Source organism: Vulpes lagopus, chromosome X, assembly GCF_018345385.1.
Source record: "Vulpes lagopus strain Blue_001 chromosome X, ASM1834538v1, whole genome shotgun sequence".
NCBI classification, from domain to species: domain Eukaryota; kingdom Metazoa; phylum Chordata; class Mammalia; order Carnivora; family Canidae; genus Vulpes; species Vulpes lagopus.
Window position 1 is genome coordinate 43,541,972 of NC_054848.1, and position 25,303 is coordinate 43,567,274.

Consider the following 25,303-nt stretch of genomic DNA (forward strand, 5'->3'; position numbering starts at 1 on the left):
TTAGTCTCGGGGTCCAAGTCCCTGCTCCGCTGTGTCGGGTATACTTGGACCCAGGCTCGAGCTTGTAAATAAACCCTCGTGTGTTTGCATCGGTGTTGGCTCCTTGGTGGTTTCTCGGATTCGCGATCTTGGGCACAACAGTAGACAGAACTCATGATTGGAGGTGGTCTAGAAAGTGCCTCACCTCTCTGATCAGGCTAGACTCCAGAACTGGACTCTGTATACTGCTGAGGTCTACACTTGAAATTACACCTACTGTCGACTCTTTGTGAGTCCTAAATTATTTTACTGGGGTTAATGAATGGTATAGCATTAGCGCTATACCATTAGAGAATTTCCATCACCTCAGTGAAAACACATAATTTTTTTTTTGTCCTTAGCACCTTTTATTGAAGTATAACCCTTGATGACAATCTGGCAGGCATATCAATGTCAGCCAAGAAGGGAGTGGTGGAGGACACAATTGCAGAAACAATAAGATTCAGAAAAAGATTAGCTTCACATGGCATAGATGACCCCCGACAGTCGTACAACAAACACTGGTCCTTTATCTATAGAAATTGCCCCCTGCCCCACCCCCCAAAGGCCTACTAATCTTCAAAGAATATAATACACTGTTACAGAAATAGTATTGGCATAGACAAATCATTTGGCAAAGACAGTGGGAGTCACCAAGCTCCAGACAGGAAAAAGTGGCCATAAATGTGCCTAGCTTCCTCCACCTGGGACTTGCTGCTACTGGCAGAGCAGCATCTTCAGGGAGACTGGGGTTAGGGGTGTGGCTCTGATGCCCCCAGGGCAGCTTTTTAACATAGGAGGTTAAGTGGAGAACAGAACCAGAACCTGAACCTGGCCTCAGGAAAGGATTTTCATCTTTCATCCTCTTGGTTCCTCAGCTTCCAGTCTCTCCATTTCTAGGGTTTGGTTTTTAGTGTGTCTGTCTCTCTTGGGTACCCCCTTGAGCATTTACCACTCTACTCTGGCTGAGTCTGAAGCTTGTGGGATTCAAGGAGACACAATTTACCCAGACCCTCAGGATTGGGGTGGGGGAGTAGGAAGGGACAAGTGATAGTAGCTCTTGCACAGACTACTCTCTCTATATCAACCTGTTACCCACCAGGGCCTGTATGAGGATTTGAAATAGAAGGCAGAGGTCAAGACCAGTAACCATCTGGGGAATCCCCTTGGCCTCCCTTCCAAACTGTACACACTGGCTGGTCTTGGAAGAGGGCTGAGCCCAGGAAATGAGAACAGGGGAGAGATGCTGCATCTTGAGTAATCCTGGCAGCTCTGGACCAATATCACTCATGTCAGTAGCATGGGGCATTAGTTCCTGTTTGGTAGCTCACCTTTCTCTGCCAAGCTTCACTTCTCAGTATAGTTTTGGGGTTATTTTATTAAGTGCTTTAGAAACTGTCCTTCTGTGTGAAAATAAGCATTCTTGTGCTCTGATCCCAACTCTAATCTCAGGTGGGATGAGAGACAAAAATAACACAGTCAATAGTACTTTTAGTGTGATAAATTTCATGTAAAACCAATCTAATGCTGACTAGAACAACTCAGACCATAGTTATCCTGTCCAGGTGCAGTAACCACTCTTTTCCCTGGGCCTTTCCCCAGCCCAAAAAGCTGCCCTAACCCCCCAAATCTTAGAATGATGAGAATGATGGATTATATTTGGCCTCAGCCCACTATATAGGACATCTCAACTTACTCATTGTTTATCTTAGAGCCTGTTTAAGAAAAAAAGAAGATGGCAACTGCAGCTTCTATTCATAACACTCTCCCACCTTCATCAACTTTGGCTTGGGTAAGCCCAGGCCTTTACAAGCCATCGGCCTTCCTGAATAGAGTAGACTCCTCCATTTGAGGGCAGAATGGCAGGTTGACATTTTAACAGTGGTTCCAACAGCAGCAGTGTACTAAGAGCATACCCAGGGCCCCCTTCAGGACACCCTGTTGGCCAAGATTCTTCCATTGTTTCTAAATACAATGAAGAGGAAAAGGAGAACTCTAGAGATCAGTATTTGTAGCAGCAGCAAAGTTCTTTGGTAAATTCTTTGGTTGAATGAGGCACCTCTGCTGCTACAGTTAACCTCCAAGGACCCCTCAAAGAACCCAGGAGTAACTAGAAGCGATGCCAGGGCTTTCTGAGCAAGGCTTTGCAATATGAACCATGGGCACCAGTGAGTGAGGAACAACAGGGAACTGAGCTGGATAATAGGCCAGAGTTTATCCATGAGTCCTTTCCTGCCATTGCCTACACGAGGGATTTTCCAGGACAGCAAATGGCTAGTGGTGTCAGGGCCTTGGCAACAACAGCAGCATTAGTTGTTTGTGTGCCTAAAATTCTGGCTGGGTTGTAATTTGCTCTGGGTGGTGGCAGGGGCTGGGGGTGGGGGGGTGGCCCTGGCTGAAACTTCCAGATACCATGAGTTTCAGTTCCCTGAGTCAGGCCACACACTGGAGAAAGCAACTGTGAGATGGAAGATCTCCTCCTGAGCTCACTTCTACCCAATTCCTTAGATGGGAGATCATAGAGAAATGGGCGAACCTTTGTCAGTTTTAGATTTCTTTGGTTTCAAGAAAAAATAAGAAAATAAAACTGAACTCGTCAGGGAATGCTAAGTTTATGGTTACCCTGACATCAAGAAAAGTATAAGGCCTGGCCATTGTCAGCTGAGTTCAAGACTAGAACTCCTTTCTTAGACACCTGAAAGCTTTAGTGGGAAGAATTCAGGGTTTTGGCACTCGCTCATCTAGCCATGGTGAATTCAGGCTGATCTGCAGAAAATGCTTTCCTTCTGGGATTATTTTTCCCTCTCCAACTCCCCTCTTCTCGCCTTATTAGTTTAAAAAAAAGGGAAAAAATCAAAACATAAAAATAAATAAAATCAAAAGGCCATTTAAAATACAACAAAGAACCCCTCACCCCAATTAGGAAATCTGTATCCAGAAGTCAGCTTTAGTAGATCTATTATTAATGGCCCATAGTGTGGAGTCCTTAGAGCAGGCACTTGTAACCCCCAGCAATGACAGGCAGGATGGAACAGAAACAGTAGGCCAAAAATCTTTGGACAGGAGGAGGGCCACACCAGCCAAGGCTGAGAGTAGGGCTCCTTCCCCCTCAACCAGATGCTGGGGAAGGCAGGAGTGGAGCCAATTTGTTTAAACTCAGCTCCTGCAGGGCACCTTGGGATTCCCAATCTTTCCTCACATTTTGTTTGGTGTAATTTCTCCTTCTGTGCTTCCCACTGTAAAGCTTATTGTGAGGCCCTTAAATTGCTGGTAAGCTAAGTAGCCCTCAAGAGCCAGGTCTCTGTGGGAAATGGCCAGGCCACAAACCTTGGGCAGAATGGAGCTGCACAGGCAGCTTCTCTCTGAGCCTGGACAGGCTGATTGTGGTGTGGGTGGGTAGTGAGTGCATGATGTCTTTGGAGTCCCTGTACCAAGAATGAAGGCACACGGTAGGTTCTGTGTGCAGTGAGTGCTTGCCTGTGCAAACTGTGGGAAGGAGAGTGTGGTTGTATAATCACACCTTGCTGCTGGCAGCTCCAACTTCTTGCTTCTACTCTGTAGGGTAGAAGTCTGGGGAATTCCTAGGGCCTCCTAGCCAGTTGGGAGCAATGCCAGGTAAGGGGCAGCGAGAGATGTCCAAGGTAGAGGTTATGGAACATACTGCTAACTAACTGCTATCTACTTGCTAACAAACTGCAAAAAGAAGATTGAAAGCACTTCCCATTGTGGCTGGGCAGGGATGGCATGTCAGTCCACTTGTAGAATTAGAAATTGCTGGGCCCCAGGAGTAGGCTCTCCCTGAGACATTTGAGCTGCTCTTCCCCAAGCTTGATCTTCTCTTCCAGCTCTCGCTGTTCGATGATGAGAGCAGATTTCATCTTCACAAAGTGCTGGTAATCTTGGAGCTGGTCCTGAGGCAGGTAGCGGGAGACCATGCCAAACACCAACTTCTCCCGACGGTCCACATGCTCCTTCAGCTCCTTGGCATCTTCCAACTGCCCTGTCAGCTGCTGCTTCTTTTCTATCAGCACCAACTGAGGAATCAGATAGACAAATTAAGAGCCATTCCAGTTACCAGTCATCTGCCTAACTCACTGCTCCGCCAGGAGGGCTGAGGCAAACAGTTCCTCACTCTGCTAGCTCATCAGTCCTAAATGTCCTGCTCTGAAGTCCACCTTCATGCAAAAACTTCTGGACAGGGGGGAGGTGCATTTACCCCTTTTCATCTCCTACACTGTCTTTAATCCATGGACTACCACTGGGGTTGGTAGGGGGGTAGGAGTGGGAGGTGCAGAGGCTCTGACAAAGCCAGCTCATGCCCCTTCCACCTGGAGAACAAATATCACTGTGACAATGCTTTCAAAATGATGTGTGTCTCCATGTGGGTGTACCTGTGTGAGTGCACATGTCCACATGTGTATGCACAGGCATATGTGTCTCTTAACATGGATTCAGACTGGTATTCCTTTTTTTAAAAAGATTTTATTTATTTATTCATGAGAGATAGAGAGAGACAGAGAGAGAGACAGAGAGACAGAGACACAGGCAGAGGGAGAAGCAGGCTCCATGCAGGGAGCCCGACGTGGGACTCGATCCCGGGTCTCCAGGATCATGCCCTGGGCTGAAGGCGGTGCTAAACTGCTGAGCCACCCGGGCTGCCCTCAGACTGGTATTCCAAACCACTTGTTCATGGAAAGGGAATGCACTTTGGTTCAGGGATGTGTGCAGAGTGGCCCAAACTGTGAAACTGATAGACTCTCAGTCTCAGCTACTTGTTGAGACCTCCTCCTTCAACTCAGAGAGAGAAAGTGGGGTGAAATTGCTCTACTGTTGCTGCTGCTGCTACTACTATTACTACCACCATCAGTACCAAGACTATGACTACTATCACTACCATTAAAACCACTAACACCGATAATACCGCCACCACTACCACTACTACGACTACGACTACGACTACGACTACGACTACTACTACTACTACTACTATTTTTTAAAAGATTTAATTTATTTGAGAGGGAGAGAGAAAGTGAGCAGAGGGAGGGGCAGAGGGAGAGGGAGAATCTCAAGCAGACTCCCTGCTTAGCATGCAGCCTGTGATGTGGGGATCGATCTCATGACCTGAGCCAATATCAAGAATCAGAGGCTTAACCCACTCAGCCACCTAGGTGGCACCACCACCACCACCAACACTACTACTACTATTACTATCACTAGCACTAGCAATAACATCACTACAACTACTATTTACTACTACTACTATTACTACTACTGGCAGGTAGCACTGATTCAGTGTTTACCCTGTTCTAGGCCCTGTTTTAAGTAATTAATAAGGATTATCTAATTTAATTCTTATGAACCCATGAGGTAGGGTGTTTTTGAAGAGACTTAGAGGAAGGTTAAGTAAGCTGCCCACAGCCACGCACCTAATTATTGGTAGATCCAGAATTATAAGACAACTTAAAAGCCAGTGCCCACCCTCTTTTTTAAATATTTTATTTATTTATTCATGAGAGACACACAGAGAGAGACAGAGGCATAGGCAGAGGGAAAAGCAGGCTCTTTGCAGGGAGCCTGATGTGGGGCTCAATCCCAGGACCTGGGATCATGACCTGAGCTGAGGCAGATGCTCAACCACTGAGCCACCCAGGTGCCCCCACTGCCCATTCTCTTAACACTATGCTTTACTGTCCCTCAGACTAGCCAAATCTGAAATAGGGAGCCCTGAGAAGGAACAGATGGCATTTCCCTCCATCCACACCCCAGAGACCCCAACTCTACCTTCTCCTGGTTGGCCTCTGCATCAATGCTGTTGAGAGCATTCTCCACCCGGGCCAGTCGTCCAGAGAGCGACAGCAACAGGTTGACCACTTTGTCCAGGTCCCCAATAAACAAACGATATTTTTCAAACTCATTGGATTTGCAGATCGCTTTTAGGTTGGCTTCCACCTCCTCCCCAAGGGCAGAGTTGGCACTGATGTCCTCTAGCAGTCCTCGCTGGGCCTCCCTCAGGACAGAGAGTTTTCTGCCAATGCTTTCAATAAGTTGTATCTAAGAGAAATAAACAGGGGAAGGCAAAGGATGAGAGTGGGGACAGAAATGGGTCTGGACTTGTAACCTCTGTTTTGGGATCCCCGAGACAGATGGCAGGTTCCACTTGCCATCAGAAACAAAGGAAGCCTGAGCAAGTCATGAGCAATTCCAGTTTTCTGGACAGGCGCCCTCTCTTCTGTCTCTTCAGATCTGGTAGGAATCCGTCACCACCAAACTTCTTGGCATTAGATAAGTGGTACCCAGGGGCTAATTCTCATTTGCCAGATGTAACTTAATGAACGCTTGCTGAGACCATTTAATAAACAGGAATTGAAATGCTTGTGGGAGCAGAGGTTGTCAAAACATTATCATCAAGTATTTGCCTGGGGCTTCATTCATTTTCCTTCAACCCACTGAAGTATCTCTCATGTGCCCTGGCACTACGTTTCATGTTCGCTCCCTCCATTTGGCTTTTGCGGCCTTTTGGATAAGATTGGGAGTTCTTAAGTCCCAATGACTAGGTTTAACTTCTGGTTTTGCCAACTTCCTGGCTGTGTGGCCTTGGGCGAATTTCTTTACAGAATTTAACACTCTTGATCGGCAGAATGGACATAACTGCAGTACTGACTTCATTGAACAAGACTATGCATGCAAAGGACCTAGCATGGACTGAGTACTTAATGAAGTCTGGCTGCTATCATCATTCAGCCTGGCCCCACTCAACCATTCCAATCCCACGGCTCTGAATCTTTCAGGATTGGGCCCTCATTCCATCTGCAGTCATACTTGTGTTCCTGATTGGATTTATGCAGTTTTACCTGCTCTCGATCTCTTCCCTCACTTTGGCTGTTCCCATTCTTTCTTCAGAGCCCAGCTTTGCTCCCATCCTCCCTGCAGGAAGCTGCTGTCCCCATAGCCCTTCTCTCAATGACCTCTTTCTTTTCTGAACTCTCCTGCCTTTCAGAAATAGAACACTCGAGTATAATTTGACATTTTTCATTCCCTGTTTCACGTGGGTGCATCCAGTCTCTCTCCTATTGGTGATAAGTTTCTTCAGGAAAGCACTGCCTGAGTCTTCTGATCTGTCTCCCCTCTAGGTGTAACCAGTTCTGGAACTCCATTCATAGGAAGGTAGTGTGGTAGAGTAGCTGCTTAGAGTCACAGATGCCTGGGTCCTAATTCCATTGCCTCCAAACTGTGTGACCTTGGGCAAGATACCCAATCTCACAGAGTCTTCTCTGTTTCCTCATCTGTAAACAAGAAGCTTTTCCTCTTCTCCCCCCACCCTGCCACCATGGTAAGGGTTAAATGAGATCATAGAAGTAAAATGCTTAGCATTGCTCTTGGTATCTTAAGTGCTCAGTACCTGTTTAGTGCTGCTGCTGCTGCTGCTGCTGCTGCTGCTGCTGCTGCTATTATCATTACCAGGCACTCAGAGCTAGTAGATGCTAGTCTGGTGCAAAGTCTTAGAAATGAGCCACCCCACGTTGCTCATGGCCTGTGCTGTCAGCATCATATTGTCATTAAGAGCATGGATTCTAGTGCCCGACTACTTGGGTTTGAACCCCAGTTCTGCCACAAAGCATTGGTGTAACCTTGAGCAAATCACTCAACCTTTCTGTGCTTCAATTTCCCCATTGAAAAAATGGGAAACAATAGCACCTACCTCATAGTACTGTTCTGAGAAGGAAATGACTTAATATAGGTTACATGCTTAGAACGGCATCTCATGTCTTGTGTGTGTATGTATATGTATATGTGTGTATATATAATATATATATGATATATATGATATATATATACTGAAGTATGCCTCAGTATATGTTTGTTTTTCTCATATTTTTTTTAGAGAGAGAAAAGGAGAGAGAGTGCACACAAGCAGTGGGAAGGGGCAGGGGAGAGGGAGAGGGGGAGAGAGAATCTTAAGCAGGTTGCACACTAGGTGTGGAGCCTGACACAGGGCTCAATCTCATGACCCTGAGATCAAGACCTGAGCCAAAATCAAGAGCCAGACACTTAACTGACTGAGCCAACCAGGCGCCCTGCTTCAGTGTTCATTTTATTATTATTCCCACCCAGGTACTCTGGGACCATAGGCTTGTGGTTTTCTAGCATGTGCTCCTTTCTAGTAGTTTATTTAGAAATGTCCAAGGAGAAATGTCCAAGGAGAAATGTCCAAGAAATGTCCCAAGAGAGCCTGCTCTGGGTCAAGGGCCTGTTTCTATTTCAGAACTGGCCCAAAGTCAGGAGATTACCATGATCTTATGTCTGAAGCATCATAGGTTTACATTTAGGGAAAATTCTAAAACCCACTGGGGATTAGGGACCAATGATATGAATGAGGCAACACAATCAGATGTCAACAGGCTCTCAGTTATATCCCTGACCTCTGTTCTCCCAAACAAAACTCAATGCCAGGGACAAGGGAAGGCTGGGGGCCAAACGATCAACTTGGAAAATCACCTACCCACGCTAGCTCTTCAGTTCCATCATTCCATAGATCTGGAAGGATGCAAGCAAAGAGAGCCCTTTGTTTCTTGGCACCTGGCTTTGCCACCTGAACTTCACTCAGCCCTGGGGAAAGTGTACTGGCTAAAACTGAGTTGCTTTTCTAGGATATTACAACTTGGTGACCTTCTTCACTTGTCTTCCTCAGAGACAAAAGCTGGCCTAGCTCCCCCAGAATCACTTCAGATCACTATCTGCTGTTCTTTGCTTTGCCATTTCTGATCATTTTTCTCTTCCTGGTCAGACTCTTATTAGGTTTGCTTCTAATAAAAAGGTCCTGAGTAAGCTGGGAGCAGCCTTGCCATGCTCAGGGAACACAAAATCCAAGGAGGCAGACATCTGAATCAATATAACTTTGATACCACCATACTTCCCATTCTTTCCCTGACATTTTGCTTCCAATTTGAAAGTGGTGGGGAGGTCTCCTGCAAATGGCCTCCAGCTTTCCTACAGGTCATGTCCTGAATGAGAAGCATGGGCACAGGAGCAATTTACATTAAGTTCAGATGTTCACAAAGTGATAAATTAGGCCTTTGGAGTTGCCATGGAAACCCTATTTGCTTAGGAAATAAAATGGGTAAGTGCAGGGAGGGCAAAGTGATTCCAGGAATTTGATTAGAAAACTAGCCCTAGTGATGCTCAGAGGAAGAACGGGGAGGCTTCAGAACATCATAATTATTTCTATTGCTCATTCTAGTATTTTTAAGAGATGATTGATTCTTCTTGCAAAACTTCTTACTAAAGTTTATGGGCCTATAATTTCTCCTCTTTTGGCTTGGTTAATCCATTCCTTCTCCTGGAAAGTCACATGGAGAATACAACCAATGGCTGCTATTGGTCTGAGCTCGCAGTCAAAAACTCTGATGTACAGCGGGCGGTGAGTTACTTACAAGGCTGGCTTATTTCACAGGGATGGCGCATGATAAAGTGGGAGGTGCATCATTCTTGACTTCAAGCTCTGGATCTACCCCTAAAGTCTGTGACGCTGAGCAACCTAATCCTCTCCACTGGTAAAACAAGGAGGGGGCGGAAATCACTGTTGAGCAGTTTTAAGGATTCGACAGATCCAGTGATGGTGGTGGTGTGGTGGTGGTGCTGCTGCTGCTGCTGATTTCTACCACTCTCATTACTATTATTGGCTGGATCAAAAAGAGAGACTGGAGTTGCACTTGATGAACCCAGGGGGGCTATTTGATTTCCATATTGGAGATATAGGGATGTACCAAGTTGTTGTGGAGCACGTAGAGGGCAGGTCAACCTCCAGACACTCCAACTGAATGCTGAAAATCTAAGACCATATCAGAGAATTTCACCTTTTTTTGAGCCAGTTCAGGGTCAACTTCTTCCTCTCCCAGGCCAATCTCTGCCATCTCAGGCTGGTCTTTCAACTTGTTCAACAATTCTGCTTTGGCCACAGAAATATTGTAATAAGCTGAGTAAGAGGTAGGGATTCCTGGAGCCCCCAGAGGAGGTTTGAAGTGCTGAAATTCTTGTCTGTGGAAACAAAGAATGACCATTTGAATACCTCCATTGAGAGACTCCTGACCTCTCTGCTTCTTAGTTCACCCCATTTGTGAAAGTGGGACCCTGCTTTGCCTGGGAGCTGGGGAATAAGGAACTGATGGACCAGTAAGCATGGCTGAAATGTAAATGGGCCACATGAAGATCATCAGGAAGCCAACTCTGAGAACACAGAAGGCTATTTCTATGCCCCTGACTTCAATGGGTAGAGGAGCTTCTTTAGAGATTATCTAATTTGCTCAGCACCCGACTTAGAGCCAGAAAAAAACTGGCAGGCCCCAAAGTTCTGGGCTTCTGATCTTCCATGAGTCCCCTCAGTTCATGGCCCAGGCATATGAATCTCTGGGTGGGGAGGGGTAGGATGTATCTGAGACCTTAGCTATTCATCCTCCATAGCTGTTGGCCTTCCTCCTATCCAACCCCACACTGCCACCCACTCCAGCTCGATCTAGTCTGCTTGCTTACAAAGGCACCCTACGGCTTTCCTAGACACTCTCACAATTTATTCGTTTCTGGAAAAGCCACTGCTGCTTGAAATGGCCCCTCCATTGCAGATCTCCCACAGCAAAGAGGTCACCCATGACCTCAGCAGTGGTCATCATGTTGGAGGCCGGGGTTAACACCCCTGCCAGGGACTTGTCACGGCCTACCACATCTCTCATGAGCTCTTCTGAGACTGCCTCTGAGGCAGGCCTTCAGCCTGAGAAGGGATAGCATCTCTCCACTTCTGGCATATCCCCAGTGGCCCCAGCCTCCTCCATGGTTGCAGAATGAAATGGGGGAAAAATGGAACCAGTGGCGCCTAGGGGCTTGACAAGGGTAGCAGCAGACCCTGTTGTCTTGGGTTCACTGAAGCCTGCAGGGCTGAGATGCTGCTTCTCAGAGCCCCAGCCCATACAGGAGAACTGCTCCTCAGGAAAGAAGTAGCTCTGGCTCCATGCTGCCTTGGGTTTGGACTCTTCTGCAATCAAGGCTTCTGGTCTGGAGTGAGGAAGGAGATAAAGAGAAATGCTTTAATGTTGGATTTCAGTGATGGATGGGCAAATATCTCCAACCCCGGTTTATGCAAGAGAGAGGCTCACCCCCACTATATTCTTGTTGCCTACCAGTCACCCCTACCCTCCACCTGTCTGTGTCGCTGCCCCTTTGCTAACCTCTAGCTGCTTGAAAGGAAAAATAGGAGAAACTCATTAGTCATTTTTGCAGCTACTTGCAGCTCTTAGATGAAGGTAAAAAATAATGGTTAAAAGGCTCCACAGCTATTTACTGATTCATGCTATGCTGTCTTCTAATTAATCACACAAAAGAAACTTGGGCATGCCAATATTCCTCATCCAAGGCATTCATTTTACATGTGGGTTTTTAAAGTAACAACACTAATAAATGAACAATAGTAGCTAATATTTGCACAGTGCTAACCATGCTCTAGAAGCTGTCCTAAGATGTGTTTTTATGTGTATGTGTTTGCATGTCTGTGTGTAGATATAGATAAAAAATTTAATGTTCATGACAACCATTTTATAGATAAGGAACATGAGGCACTGAGAGGGAAAATGACTGCCCCAAGGTCACCAGATAGTAAATGACAGACCCATGATTTAGACCTAGGTGACCTAACTCCAGAATCTATACTTTTAGCCACTATGCTATACTGCCAAAGGGAGAACTTGACATCATATAAAACCTTGTATGTAAGGAATTTTCTGGCTGGGCTATATGTTAGCAGACAAGAGAGTACATTCTGGAGGGAATATGAATGTATGAACTTAGGGAATTCTTATCTATGAGAAAAATATCTAGAGTATGTGTGAGAGTTCTGAGTTAGAAAGTGCTGGAAGGAAGTACAGAATTAAGGGGAAAAAGGATGTGGCTGTATGTCAGTTATATCTCAATAAAACTGTAAGTATATCTTAAAGATATATACTAATTATAGACTCAGATCTCAGCAGACACAGCCCTGTACCATATCATAGTTGTCATATTAGGCACTCTGTTCTAGGGCCACTGTCCTCATAATCTCTGCTAATAGGGCAGGAGTTAAGGAGCTCTATGACAACATAATCTGCATTTGATAATGAGTATCAAAGCAAAAATCAGATTCCTTCTGCAGAGCATAGAGTTCAAAAGGCAAACTATACCTGTACTTGAACCAGAGTTAGGAGAATTCACCAACACTTGAAAAATTCCACTAACCTGCTTCTATATGTATCCCAGCATGTGTAACTGAATAGTGTGTGGGTTATAGAGATGCTCTGATTTGACTTGGCTGAAAATAGGATGTCTTTGTTTTTCATTTTACATTCAAAATATTATATATCTCCTTGCTCCTAGCACTTCTTTCTCCCTTACAAAATCTTAAAGCCACTTCCTTCTGGTTAGAACCCTATGCTTTCTGGAATAGGATCTTGAGGAGCTCCAAGATCTTGGGAGGATGTAATGGGCACAGTGAGCCAGATGGCCTGAGTTCTGGCTACCTGTGATCTTCTGCAGGTTACTTTAGCCCCCTGTGCCACACTGCTGTCACCTAAAAGATGTGGGACACTAATGACATCTATTTCACAGGTTGGTTGTGAAGATGAAATCCATCAGCACACAAAAGTGTTTAGAACAATGAATGCTTGGCACAATAGTAAGCAGGCAGAAAATATTAGCTTTGTTGGGAATAACACTGTTCCTTAAATCCACATCATTCAAAAGGCATCTATAATTGATTTTCTGCAGCCACAACCTAGGGCTGTGTGCAAACAGATGTTTCTCCTTGCATCCAATCATCATTAATAAATAAATAAATATCTGGAATGAGTGACAAGATCTCTAGCAATAGCAGTTTTCTTCTCTCTGGCCAAAGCTCCAAGGTGAATGGAGGTAAAGAAAAGGAGGAAGGAATAGGAGGCTGAAAGGGGAAAGTCAGGCCTGTAACCACTAGCTCTCGGACACTCTGCCCTGTGGGGGCAAAAAGGTCTTGTAAAGGCCTTGCTCTCATACAAGAACAAGATCTCTCTGAGAGGGGCTGCCTAGGATGGCAAATAAAGCGTAGGTTTTAGTGTCACACAGATCTGGCTTTGGAATCTTTGCTGTGCAATTCCAAGTTAGTCCCTTATTTTCCCCCACTGTATGTAGTTCCCTCATCTGTCAAATGGTAATCATAATGGCCCATGGGGCTGCTGGGAGGTTCAATGAAATAGTGGGTATGAAATGACTAGCAGTATGTGGCACATAGCAAATGCTTAATACATGTTTAGCCATTTGTCTATACATTCTTTCTTTTTAAATGTTAAGTGCCTACTACATGCTAGGTCACCCTCCCTTCTCATTGCTGGTGACAGTAACAGGTAAACAGCCATAGTCTCTTGCCACAAAATGTTTTCCAATGACAATGAGAATGCTCCCCAGCTAGATGGACAGCTTGAGAAGCAGCTGCCAGGGATTGGATAAGAGATTCTCAGGCTGTCTAGGAGTGAGGCCCTATCATGCTGTGCCTGTGGCACCTCATGCTGGAGAACTTCTCAACTGCTTCCAGGTGGCCCAGTAAAGGATTTACATGTCCATAAAAGACACAAAAACAAGGTACTTCTAATAGCAACAAGTCTCAGGCGAGTTCCTTCTATGAAGGGATTTAAAGAAAGCACTTATGGGATAGATGCCTTCCCCCACCCCCTCCCCCAGCAGAGTGTGGGCTGAGCTCTCTGAAGGATAACTCCAGGGCTGAGGCCAGAGTTCTTTTGCTTTGGAGCCAAGAGGACAACCACCATGCAGTCTAGGGCACGCTGATGAGCCCTGGCATGGTGAAGTAGACACACACCAGCAGCCCTGTGGCTAGACTACACTCCTGCTCTGGCCTCCTGCCCAGGCAGCTAGCCCCCTCAACTACCACCTATTGCCCACTGAAGAAGCAAATGCAAAGAGGCAGGGGAAGAAGCGGTGCGGGTGGTGGAGAAAGTGGAAGAGGGAAAGGGTGCCTGTAGCTGTTATAAGGATCAAGCAGGGCATAAAGCGCCCACTTCCCCTCGCAGGACCACCTTGGAGCAGAGTTTAGAAGCCCAGGCAGGTCCTGGAGCAGAAGCAGGTCAGGTTGTGAGCTGGCCTCTTGTTCTAGAGAACAAGCAAACGAAAAGGCAGAGAAGGACCTGCACCAGGCTTTGGGGGAAATGCCATGAGGCAACAAGGGTTTAATGTCTTCTGGGAAATAATATAGTATTTTGACAGTGATATTGAAGAACATCAGCAAGTACCATTTACTGAGCACTGATGATGAGCTAGACATGTGGCTCTCTACTTCATCTAGATTATCTTCACATTTGCAACAACCATGTGGAATGGAGATCACTGTGCCTGTTTTCCTGGTGAGGAAAATATGAGGCTGGGGACAGTTTAATCCCCCGAGTCAAGGCCACACAGCTGATAGGTAAATGGTGGAGGTACAATTCAAACTCATGACCTTCAGGGACCTTTCTTTCATAAGCACTTACTTGGGGGAGTCAGTGGTTTCCTTCTCGGATGTCCTCCAAAGCCTACCAGTACCATAATAGCCAGGGTGCTGAGCCTTCTCTGGTGGAGATCCCAAGTGGCTCCTTATTGGAGGCAGGAAATTGCCAGGATGGAGATCAAAGGACTCTTGCTCTGCCGGAAAGCTTGGCAGGCTCTGCCTTGGAGCCTCCAAATGACCAAAGCCCAAGGGTTGTGGCTGCTCCAGGACCTCTTCGGGATGGAGGGCCCTCATACCAGTGGTTTCTGAACTGAAATACTGGGGTGGCAGCTCCTCCTCCTCCCCCGCCTTCTCCCCCCTTTCTTCCTGTTCTTCATCTTCTTCGTCCTCTGCCTCTTCCTCTTGCTGCTGCTGCTGCTGCTGCTGCTGCTGGACTGCACGAAAGAGCCTGTACTTCTCCCAGTTGGGAGGAGGAGGGCGAGGAGGAGGAAATGCCTTCTTCCTGGCTCCCAGAGGATCAGGCTGGGTCTCATCAACTTTGGTGAAGAGCTCCCTCCTGTGCTGCCCCCAGGCCCGGGAGCTCTGGGGCTCCAAGTTGATATGGCTCTCTGAGAAGGCCCGGCTACGTAGCGGGTAAGGCACAGAGGCCATGGAGCGCCCCTCCTCATAAAGAGAAGTTTCGTCTGTTTTTTTCGAGGAGTGCTTGAAGTCTCCAAGGAGGTCAAGGGAAGAGATCGCTCGGTAGCTTGACAAGTCCAGTGGTGGGTTCTCAAGGTGGAACGGGGTTGCCCATGAAAGGCTAGCCTTGGGATGAGCCATTTCCCTGTAAAACAGCAAGATGAGGACTGTGTAAAGCAAGTTGCAGATGGCCCCATATTTTGGATAACGTCATTTCTGTAAAACTCAAGATGGCCCCCAAACAAAGCAAATATACGAAGTAAATGTAATCATAAGAATAGTAATACTAACACATAATATTGATAGCTAACACTTAATAAGTATGCACTAAATGCCAGGCACTGTTTCAAGTGCTTTCCAGGTCATCTTAAGTTAATTAATGCTCATAATGATCCGAGGAGGTAGCTATCATTAGTGTCCCCATTTTACAGCCAGGAAAACTAAGGCACAGACAGGTTAAGGAACTTGCTCAGGGTCATAAAGCTAGTGAGTGGTAGAACTAGGATCTAACCTGGACAGTCTAGCTCCAAAGTTTGGATACACACACTACAGTACTCTGGCACTCAGATTGAATGTGCTGTGTACTGGGGCTTACAAGTTCAGCTATCCTGTTAAATTGTTTTTGTTTGCTTTGTTTCTAATCAGGAAAGATTTTAAATATTTAGAAACATACAGAGATTGCTATAATAATTATTCATGTTCTCACCTACTGCCCAGGATTAGCATATTTTACTACACTGCCATCTTATGCTTGATGATTTTTTTAAAAGATATACATAATACCCTGTTTCACTCCTCACTTCTATTCCCCTGATGCCTCTCCAGATGCAAGCTGTATCGTGGATCTGACATGCTTTCTGTCCATGTTTTTATAGTTGTACCAAAAAATATCAAGCAGGCAATCCCCAAATATCTACAATTTGGGGCTTAAAATACCTCCTTCTAAAGCAATTCTAGTCAGAATTCTCAACAGGAATTTTTAACTGGCATTTTTCAATTAACTGGCAAAATAAAGTAAGATGTTATATTAAAAATATTTTGCTACAGAAGAAATATGAGTAAGGGATTAGGTATATTATAAAGCAATTACAATTAAAACAGCATGTTACTGATTAATAAAGCAGAATGAAAACTCCAGAAACATATCAAATTGTCTATAAAAACATCGTATATAATTCACCTTCCATAACAAGGAGATAAAGAACGATTTTTTAAAAAATTTTTGAAATAAAATAAAAAATAAAAAAATAAAAAAATTTTGAGATAACTGCAGAGCAGCGATATTTGGAGTATACCATCTATTATATACTAAGATAAATTCCAGATTCAATAGTTAAGGGTGTGTGTGTGTGTGTGTGTGTATTTCAATGTATGTGTTATATGCATATACATGTATATATATTATATGTTTAGAAGAAAAAAACTATCAGGAGATTAAAAAGACTATCACTTGTGAGGCAAAATGAGATTCTCATCTTATAAGCAATAGAGTCCAAAAAGAATATCCAAAGAGACAAGTCCAGGTTTATTTAAATATGTATAAAATATGCATAAAAAGTCAAACTTCTATATAATAGTGACCAAAGCCAAAGGACATCTCTTTAGTCTCAGAGAATAAAGAGTTAAGCCCTCAAACCCAAAGATCTGGTTTCCTGCTGTAGCCTGTGAGCAATCAGCATCATGCTAAGTACTGCCTAGTGACAGGAAATTCCAGCAGTTCAATTAAATCATCAGACAGAATACCCATTCAATAGTCATACTGAAGACTGAGAATATTTCTTTAAGAAATAATGATACACATAATGGTAGCCAAGCTCAGATAGAATGAAGAACAAAATCTCCTTCACTTGGCTCATCTTCAGTCCCCATCATGGCTAGCTCATCACTTGCATGTATCAGAAATTCCCTTCCACATATCCACACTCCCTTCTCATTTGGGCCTTCGCCCACCTATAGTTCCTTTAGAGTAGAACAACTCCTTGTGTTCAAAGTGTTCTGCCTGGCATTTTATTCATCAGGAAACAAACAAACACATAGTACTTATTACACAACTGATGAGTTATTGAACACTACATCTGAAATTAATGATGTACTATGTGCTGTACTATATGCTGGCTAATTGGATTTAAATTTTTAAAAAAGAAAACAAGGCGGTGAGTGGAAAGTAAAAGGATGACAGGGATCCCTGGGTGGCGCAGCGGTTTGGCGCCTGCCTTTGGCCCAGGGCGCGATCCTGGAGACCCGGGATCGAATCCCACATCGGGCTCCCGGTGCATGGAGCCTGCTTCTCCCTCTGCCTGTGTCTCTGCCTCTCTCTCTCTCTCTCTGTGACTATCATAAATAAATTAAAAAAAAATTAAAAAAAAAAAAGGATGACAAATGCTATCAGGCAGAGAACTTTCCTGACCACCTTATCTAAAATAGAGATGACTTATCCTTAACAATCCTTTTTCTATTTTGTTCTTTCTCAGAACATGTATCCCTGCCTAATATCACATCACATACCTACTTTTACTTGTTTATTTTGTGCTCCACTCTCTAACTAAAATGTAAACTCCATGAGGGCAGGGATCTCAGGTGTCTCATTTATCTAGTACCTAATGCCTGGCACACTGTAGGCATTTAATAAATATTTATTTAATAAATTAATTAATGAATAGAAATATCATATGATCCAATAGTTCCACTGGCTATATACCCAACAAAAATGAAAACACTAATTATGTTCACTGCAGCATTATTTAAAAGAACCAAGATATGGAAGCATCCCAAGTGTCAACAACAGATGAATGGATAAAAAAGGCACATGCACACACACACACACAGGAATATTGCTCAGCCATAGAAAGGATGAGATCTTGCCATTTGCCACAGTACAGCTAGACTTAGAGGGTATTATGCTAAGTGAAATAAGTCAGATAAAGACAAATACCATACGATCTCACTCATACGTGGGACCTAAAAAACAAAATAAATAAACAAAAAGCAGGAACAGACCCATAAATACAGGAAACTATCTGATGGTAGCCAGAAGGGTGCAGGGCAGTGGGAGGGAATGAAAAATGGGTGAAGGGGAGTGGGAGATACAGGCTTCCAGTTACATTTGTGAGCATAGCATAATGTATAGACTTCTCAAGTGACTATGCTGTACACTTGAAGCTAATGTAATGTTGTGTATCAAATATACTTCTAGAAAATAATAAAATAAGTGAACTCATGCCAAAAATGAAAAAAAAACCAACAGCCATGATATTCATATCATAACAAAGTTGAGTTAATGGCAAAAATTAACAAACAAGGCGATTAAGCTCTAACAATCCTAAATCTTTATCAAACAACATAGCACCAAAATTCATAATGCAAAAGCCATAGGAAATGGAAAGGTAGAAAAGGGGAGCAATGAAATATGAGGCTTTTTCAGCTGATGACAGATATGACAGTCAAAACTAAGATAATGGGAACATTATATTTCTCCATTTTCAAGGGCCCATTGAACCCTTTTTAAATTGACTCTCTATTAGGACAAAAAGTGAAAGAAGTACAGACTATGGTACCTAATCACTACATAACAACACTAGAAATTAGTAACAAAAATGAAAGACAAAAGCTTTTAGCACATAGAAAATAAAAGGGAAAAATATCCTCCACTCTAGTCAACGAAGAGATCTGACCTGAAATTGTAGAATACCTAAAAAAAAAAAACAAAAAACAATGAAATATCAGAAGCTAGAGAATATGACTGACAAAAGCAGTGGTCAAAGGAGAATCTGTAGCCTCCAACGCTTTTATATTAATAAATAAGAACAAATTAAAATCAATGAATTAAGCATTGAACAAAAGAAGTCAAGAAAAGAGCCACAGAAACAGACCTAAGCAAAGCAGAAAGAAAACTAATTGCAGAAATTAATACACTGGAAAACAAATGGTAGAATTAATAATTAAAGCCAAAAGTTACTTCTTCAAAAAAATATAAAACAATTAAAAAGATAAGCCATTTGCTAATCTAATTAAAAATCCCAAACGCACAAAATTAGAAATGGAGAAATAACCACAGTTATGGAGTAAATGAAAAGAGTAAGAGAATACTTTGTTCTACTCTATGAAAACACATTTGAAAGCTTAGAATGGTTTTCCAGGAAAACAAAAATTACCAAAACCAATTGCAGAAGAACAGGAATATCAAAACCCATCTGTTACTATAGGAAACAATGTTGATACATTTGACAAAAAAGATAGCACACTCATGCTGTCTTCTGTGAATTCTACCAACTTCCAAGGATCAGACAACCTCAATGCTATTCACACTTCCTAGACTCTAGAATCTACTGAGGGAGAAGAAAAGAATCCTGCATAATGTCGATACCAAAACCCAACAACTAGAACATATATAGAGGAAAACTAGAAACCAGTCTCATCTAAGAATACTAATGGAAAAGTCTCACCATTTTTTTGCATTTAAAAACATAAGTAAAATTATAAAAAGGAAAAACATAAATATTAGGACATTAGCACATATAAAGAATTTATTAATAAACTACCAACATATATTGAAAGTGCACATTCAAATAATTCTTCCTAAAGAGGGTGCATGACCCAAAAAAAGTCAGAAATCACTGGTCTGGGAGCATTGTTCTTAATCAAAGTGGCTCTTGATCGAAATTACACGGAGAGGTCATTGAAAATGCAAATTTCTAGGCCCTGCCCGCCCCCCCCCGAAATTGGGATTCAGCACCTCTGCGGCAGGGCCTGGGAATCTGCTACTGCCCTCAAGGGATTCTACTACAAGTGGGTCTGGGACCATATTACAGAAACCAGGGTCCGGGGTGAAAACGATGGGAGTACTGTGGCTTGGGATGGAGGTTTGGGGGAGCAGAGTTCTTTGGCCCAGTCGGATTGGTTTCCAATCTATATAGCATGTCTTCCACCCCTTGCCAAACACCTTCCCACCTTCTTTCCCTGCCTCTCTCCCCCCGCTTCTCCACCCTCATCTCCAATCTAGCTCTTAAGGAAATGCAGGTGGCGTCAGCGTCTCCAAAGGCCCCAGCTGGGCCGATGTCCTGTAGGATGGTGAGAAGAGTCCCGCCACAGAATAGTACTTAAATTTACCATTCTTTCTTTTTCCTTTGCCAGAGCACAGGAAAGGCAAGGCAAGAAGAGCATAATGGAAAGAACACAGTGCCAGAAAAACTTGTGTCTGAATTCCAGTAAAAATTTAAAATCTGGCTCCATAACCCAAAAAGCTGCATGACCTTGCACATAGTATTTAATTTATCTCAGTTTCCGTAAAATATTTATCTACAAAGCTGCTGTGAGGATTAACTATCTAAAAGGGACCTAGCAATGATGCTGGGTACATGGGAGGTGATTAATAATGACAGAGTATATTATTAGGACAGAGTCCCTTACTCAGGGCCACTGCATATGGTTATGGCAGTTGCACAGTGTACAACCTTCACTGCTGTGTGCTTCGGCTTTGTTCCTTGTTCTCACCAAAGGAGTTGGACTGCACTGTCTCCCTGGTTACTGTTCAGGCCTGCTCAATAGCCAAGAAAGCAGGAGATTTTAGGTCTCAGCTCAGCCACATGCCTGCCTAGCTAGGAGGCCTGAGCTAACCAAGGATTTTAACTCTGGGCTCATTTACTCACTCTTCTCATTTACTCAAAAGGGACAGATAAGGGGATCCCTGGGTAGCTCAGTGGTTTGGCGCCTGCCTTCAGCCCAGGGAGTGATCCTGGAGACCTGGGATTGAGTCCCACATTGGGCTTCCTGCATGGAGCCTGCTTCTCCCTCTGCCTGTGTCTCTGCCTCTCTCTCTGTGTCTCTCATGAATAAATAAATAAAATCTTTAAAAAAAGGGACAGATAATAAAAGGCAAGTTTAGGTTTCAGAGCAGTGTGAAAATCAAAAGGATTAGATATTCGAAGTTGTCTTGTTCAGGTACTAACATAACTAAGCACTTATGTTACCCTTACAGAATTTACCTACAGGTAGCCAACTCCAGAATCAGTTGGAAGAGACAAACATGCTCTCCTAGACATTTGGTGTCCTTTTTCGTGGCACTGTAACTTTACCTGGGGCCCCTGGGCTCTGGCAAGGCAACCTGGAAATTGTTATTCTCTGTGTTAATCCTAATCCTTTAAAAACCACTCCCCCCTCTCCACTTCCATGGCCTGTGCAGGGCCAGCCTGAGCCCTTGTAGAGTCACTTACATTGGGGGAGCAGAAGTGGGCATGACTCTGCAAAGGGAAAGGAGTACCTTTCATGGTATAGGCTGGGTCGTTGTGTGTGCTTCCACACAGCTGTTGAATATTATACTGTGCAAGGTGACAAGATCAAAGAGGAGCAAAAGTGATACAGCTCCTTCCTTCTGGGCAGTACAGCTGGAGCAAACGGGTGAATAGAAGGCTTCCAATGAAGTTGTCAGGCTCAAACAAAGGATAATGGCCTCTCTAGCATTCCTATTTTCCAAGGGCTCAAGCTGTCTGCATGCTTGGGTCTCTGCCTTGGGACCAAGTGGAGTGGAGTGAAGGACAGGGAGTTTTGTTAAGGGAAAAGGGCTATGGTTTCTTACTTCTAGTGTGTGTTAGGTACTGCTTCATGTACTTTCGTGTAGGTATTTCTATTAATGTTCACATCAACCCATCAAAGTCAGTGCCATTATTGCCAGTTGGCGGGTAAGAATTGTGAGGCCTGATAGGGGTAAATCAGGGGCACCTGAGTGGCTCAGTTGGTTAATCGTCTGCCTTCAGCTTAGGTCATGATTCTGGAGTCCTGGGATGGGGTCCCATATCGGGCTCCCTGCTCAGTGGGGCATCTGCTTCTCTCTCCCTCTGCTTCTCTTACTCTCTTACTCTCTCTTTCTCTTTCAAATAAATAAATAAACTCTTTTAGAAAAAAAGGGGGGGCAGTTAAATCATTTTCCTAACCAGTAAGAAGCAGCAATGTCCAGACTGGAACTTGCCTTATTCCAACTCCAAGGGACAATCTCCCTGGAGCAAGGACTCTTAGGGGGAAGCAAAAGGTACTCGCACTGCAGTCATCCCCACATGCCCACGGAGACATTAGCTCTTTATGTGGAAGCACGAAAGCTAAGTGTAAGAAAGGGCTTTGTTGACACCAGCAAGGAGACTACATCTCAAAAACAAAAGCAAACTGCTTGCCAAGTCCTGGGCTGTTCCTCTCTTTTCCTCTTGGCACAGGTTATCTTTTCTTCTGATGAACAGATTTTCCCCTTTTGTTAACCCCCCCCCCCCCCCGCCTTTTGGCCTAATAGTGATCAAGAATGAAAACTAATATTTGCAGAGACTGAAAAATCTCCTCCTACCTCCTCCCCAGTCCTTCTGAAGTTTTCTTTTTTGGAAGTTTTGTTTTTAAACTCACCACAATAGCTTGGTATTCCAGGATCTCAGCAGCAAGGGTACACAGGGCCAGCCCCTCTCCCCTTTCCCTTTCCTCAGCAGCCAAAAGATAAGACTGCTCCAAGAGAAATAGCCACTCCCAGGTTTTTGCTGAAGGAAATATTTGCAAGATCCAGGAAGTGAGACACAAGGAGGCTTACACAGGGAGGGGAGGAAGGCCCAGAGGGATTGTTATTGCCACCCTTCTCTGCCCCTGGGCCCACAGAACTTCAAGTAAGGAACAATTAGTCTGGCAATTACAAATGCAAGTGGTAAGACTCGCACTGAACCTTCCACAGCCCCCAGGAGGCTGGTGCAAAGAGAACAGAGAAGTTTTTGCTTTCTTGTGGCTGTCCTGGAGCTAAAGCCTAGCTCCCCCCTTCCAATGGCCCCAACTTGGAATTTCCAAGAAGGTCTTCCTATTATTCCTCTGGATTTCACATGGTGCCATGGACATGGCAGTAAGGGGATGAGAGCAATCAGTCTTGTTTATGGAGAGTCCATCATGCATCAAGCATGGGGCTGGACAGTTCACAGACCCACTTTCATTTAGGTCTGCAATCTTCTGGCATGGGTATTCTCTTGGCCATGTTAGAAATGAGGCTCGGAGAGGTTAATTGACTGGGTGAACACAAAGGGAACAGTGGCCAAAAGTTACAGCTAAGGTCCATCTGACTTCAATGCCCCCACTTTTGCCCACACAACATGCTGCCTCTTCAGCATTCTGATAACCTTCTCAAGAGATTTAGTAAGAAAACATTTTAGGAGCAAACAATACATTGTCAGGGGACCTGAGGGGTCTGATACAAGAATAATTCAGCTGAGGATCAGGCTGGCCAAGCTTATTAAGGCTCTATTCCCTGATATCCAGAGGTAATGAAACTTTGGCATGCATAAGAATCACCCGGAGGGCTAATTAAAACACAGGTTGCTGGGGCCCATCCCCAGAATTTCTGATTTAGTAGGTCTGGGGCAAGGTGGGGAATTTTAATTTCTATCAATTTCCCGGATGATGATGGTACTGCTGATCTGGGATCACACTCTGGGATCTATTGCTCTAAACAGTCATTACCTACAAGGTTCCCAACTCATTGGGATATTTTAAAGAGGTATAAAGCCATTAAAAAAACTTCTCAAAACAAAATTCACTTAATTAACAAGTGACAACTAGGATAAAGATTTACAAAATAAAATAATGGGAATACTGGTCCAAAAGTTCTGGGAATCCTGATGTTATTCAAGGAAATTTGGTGCCCCACCATGGTTAAGCAACAGTCAGGGAAAGAGAGGACTTGTCTATTTGAGTCCTCATGTATACCTGATGTTAACGTACTGACTTTTAAAGATCTAGAATACAATAGGAAAGACTTAATACCAAAGTTATGAAGAACACAATTCTATCATGGACAGTTTAAAAGGCATTCTGGTTGCTCAATTATTCTCTGGGATGCATGTATGTAAGGCTTAAGATTTTAAACCTTTGGGAGTAACCCTAAAGATCCACAAAATGTAGTAACTGGTCATTTTGCAAAGGGTATGAATTTGACTTCCAAGGCATCATAGTACTGGTTTATAGGACAAGGCACCTAGCAAAGGCCTTGTCAACCACTTGGCACTGCCATTTCAACGTGGCTTGAGGGGTCTCTGATGTCAAGGTACACAGATGCAGTAACCATGGCAGAGAGAAAATGTGCTTCTTTATGAATAATGGCACTGAAGTGCAAACTATCTGCAAGATAGTGCTGGCGATAGAAGTGATGGAAAGGTCTTAAGAAAGTGATGCTTCTGAGCTAGACTGTACAATGTTTATGGTGGGAGTGGGAGATTCTGTGTTGCAGTGTTAGTGACAAATTTGGAAATCTGCAAAAGTCTGGTGACATACACTTTCAGAAATATCAAAGCTCTCAGACTTAAATATGCAGAAGGGCTGGTTGATAGAGAATTCTAGCAAACCAAATGCTAGATAACAGTGAGATCAAGCACGTCTGGTAAGTAATACTGTCTATCATTAGTATGGGGATTTTTCCAAAGCCTTTGATCTTTAACTTCATAGGCCTAAATCAAACCAATAAATCTTCTTCTTTAGATTTTCTTTTTTATTATAAATTCCAGCAACTTGAGATGTACCCCCCAAATACCATGTGTATTCAACCCCAGCTATTTATAGCTTACTAGCTGCCTTTCTGGATTTTCTTTGTGTGTGGCTACTATCAGATTCAACATGTGATTTAGGATTTAGCCTTTTTGGTTAATATTAATTAAAAATACTCATTTATTTGCAAGACCCAGTATTTGTATACCTGTCATTGTTAATAGCTATATTCTGTTCCATCATGATGATATATTTGATTGGTAAATCTTTTCCATGATTACAGATAGCACTACTATGAACATCTTTAAGCAAATACTATTTTCCTTGTTTTAAGGCTATTTCTTTGGGCGTCTGCTGGGTCAGTGGGTCTGAACAGTTTTCTAACTCTTGTTGCATACTTCTAGATTGTTCTCCAGGAAAATTGAACCAATTTATACTGCTCCCAGAAACGGTTTCCTCATAGCCTTGTCAAGATAGGGTTTTATGGTTTCTGTTTATCATTTCCATTAATTGTTGATAGTTTAATAAGCAGGTTGTGATATGTAGAAGTTGTTTTTGTTTGCATTTCTTTAATTGCTAGTGAGACTGTACTTTTCCAGGCAGTGATTTCACTGCCTTGAGTTTCTCAAG

The 25,303-nt window shown here is 43.7% G+C and overlaps 1 protein-coding gene across 4 annotated transcripts in view; it reads right to left on the reverse strand.

The window, feature by feature from the left end:
* Positions 1-362: 362 nt before the first annotated feature.
* The window catches only part of SHROOM4 (shroom family member 4), a 248,898-nt gene continuing 223,957 nt past the window's right edge, over positions 363-25,303 (reverse strand). For all 4 annotated transcript variants that reach the window (XM_041740701.1, XM_041740702.1, XM_041740703.1 and 1 more), the window contains 5 exons: positions 14,550-15,329; positions 10,912-11,061; positions 9,873-10,053; positions 5,800-6,069; positions 363-4,052 (listed from right to left, as the gene is read on the reverse strand). In XM_041740701.1, the coding sequence (XP_041596635.1) occupies positions 3,783-4,052; positions 5,800-6,069; positions 9,873-10,053; positions 10,912-11,061; positions 14,550-15,329 (1,651 nt within the window). In that variant the 3' untranslated portion in view covers positions 363-3,782. The remainder of the gene's footprint in view (positions 4,053-5,799; positions 6,070-9,872; positions 10,054-10,911; positions 11,062-14,549; positions 15,330-25,303) is intronic.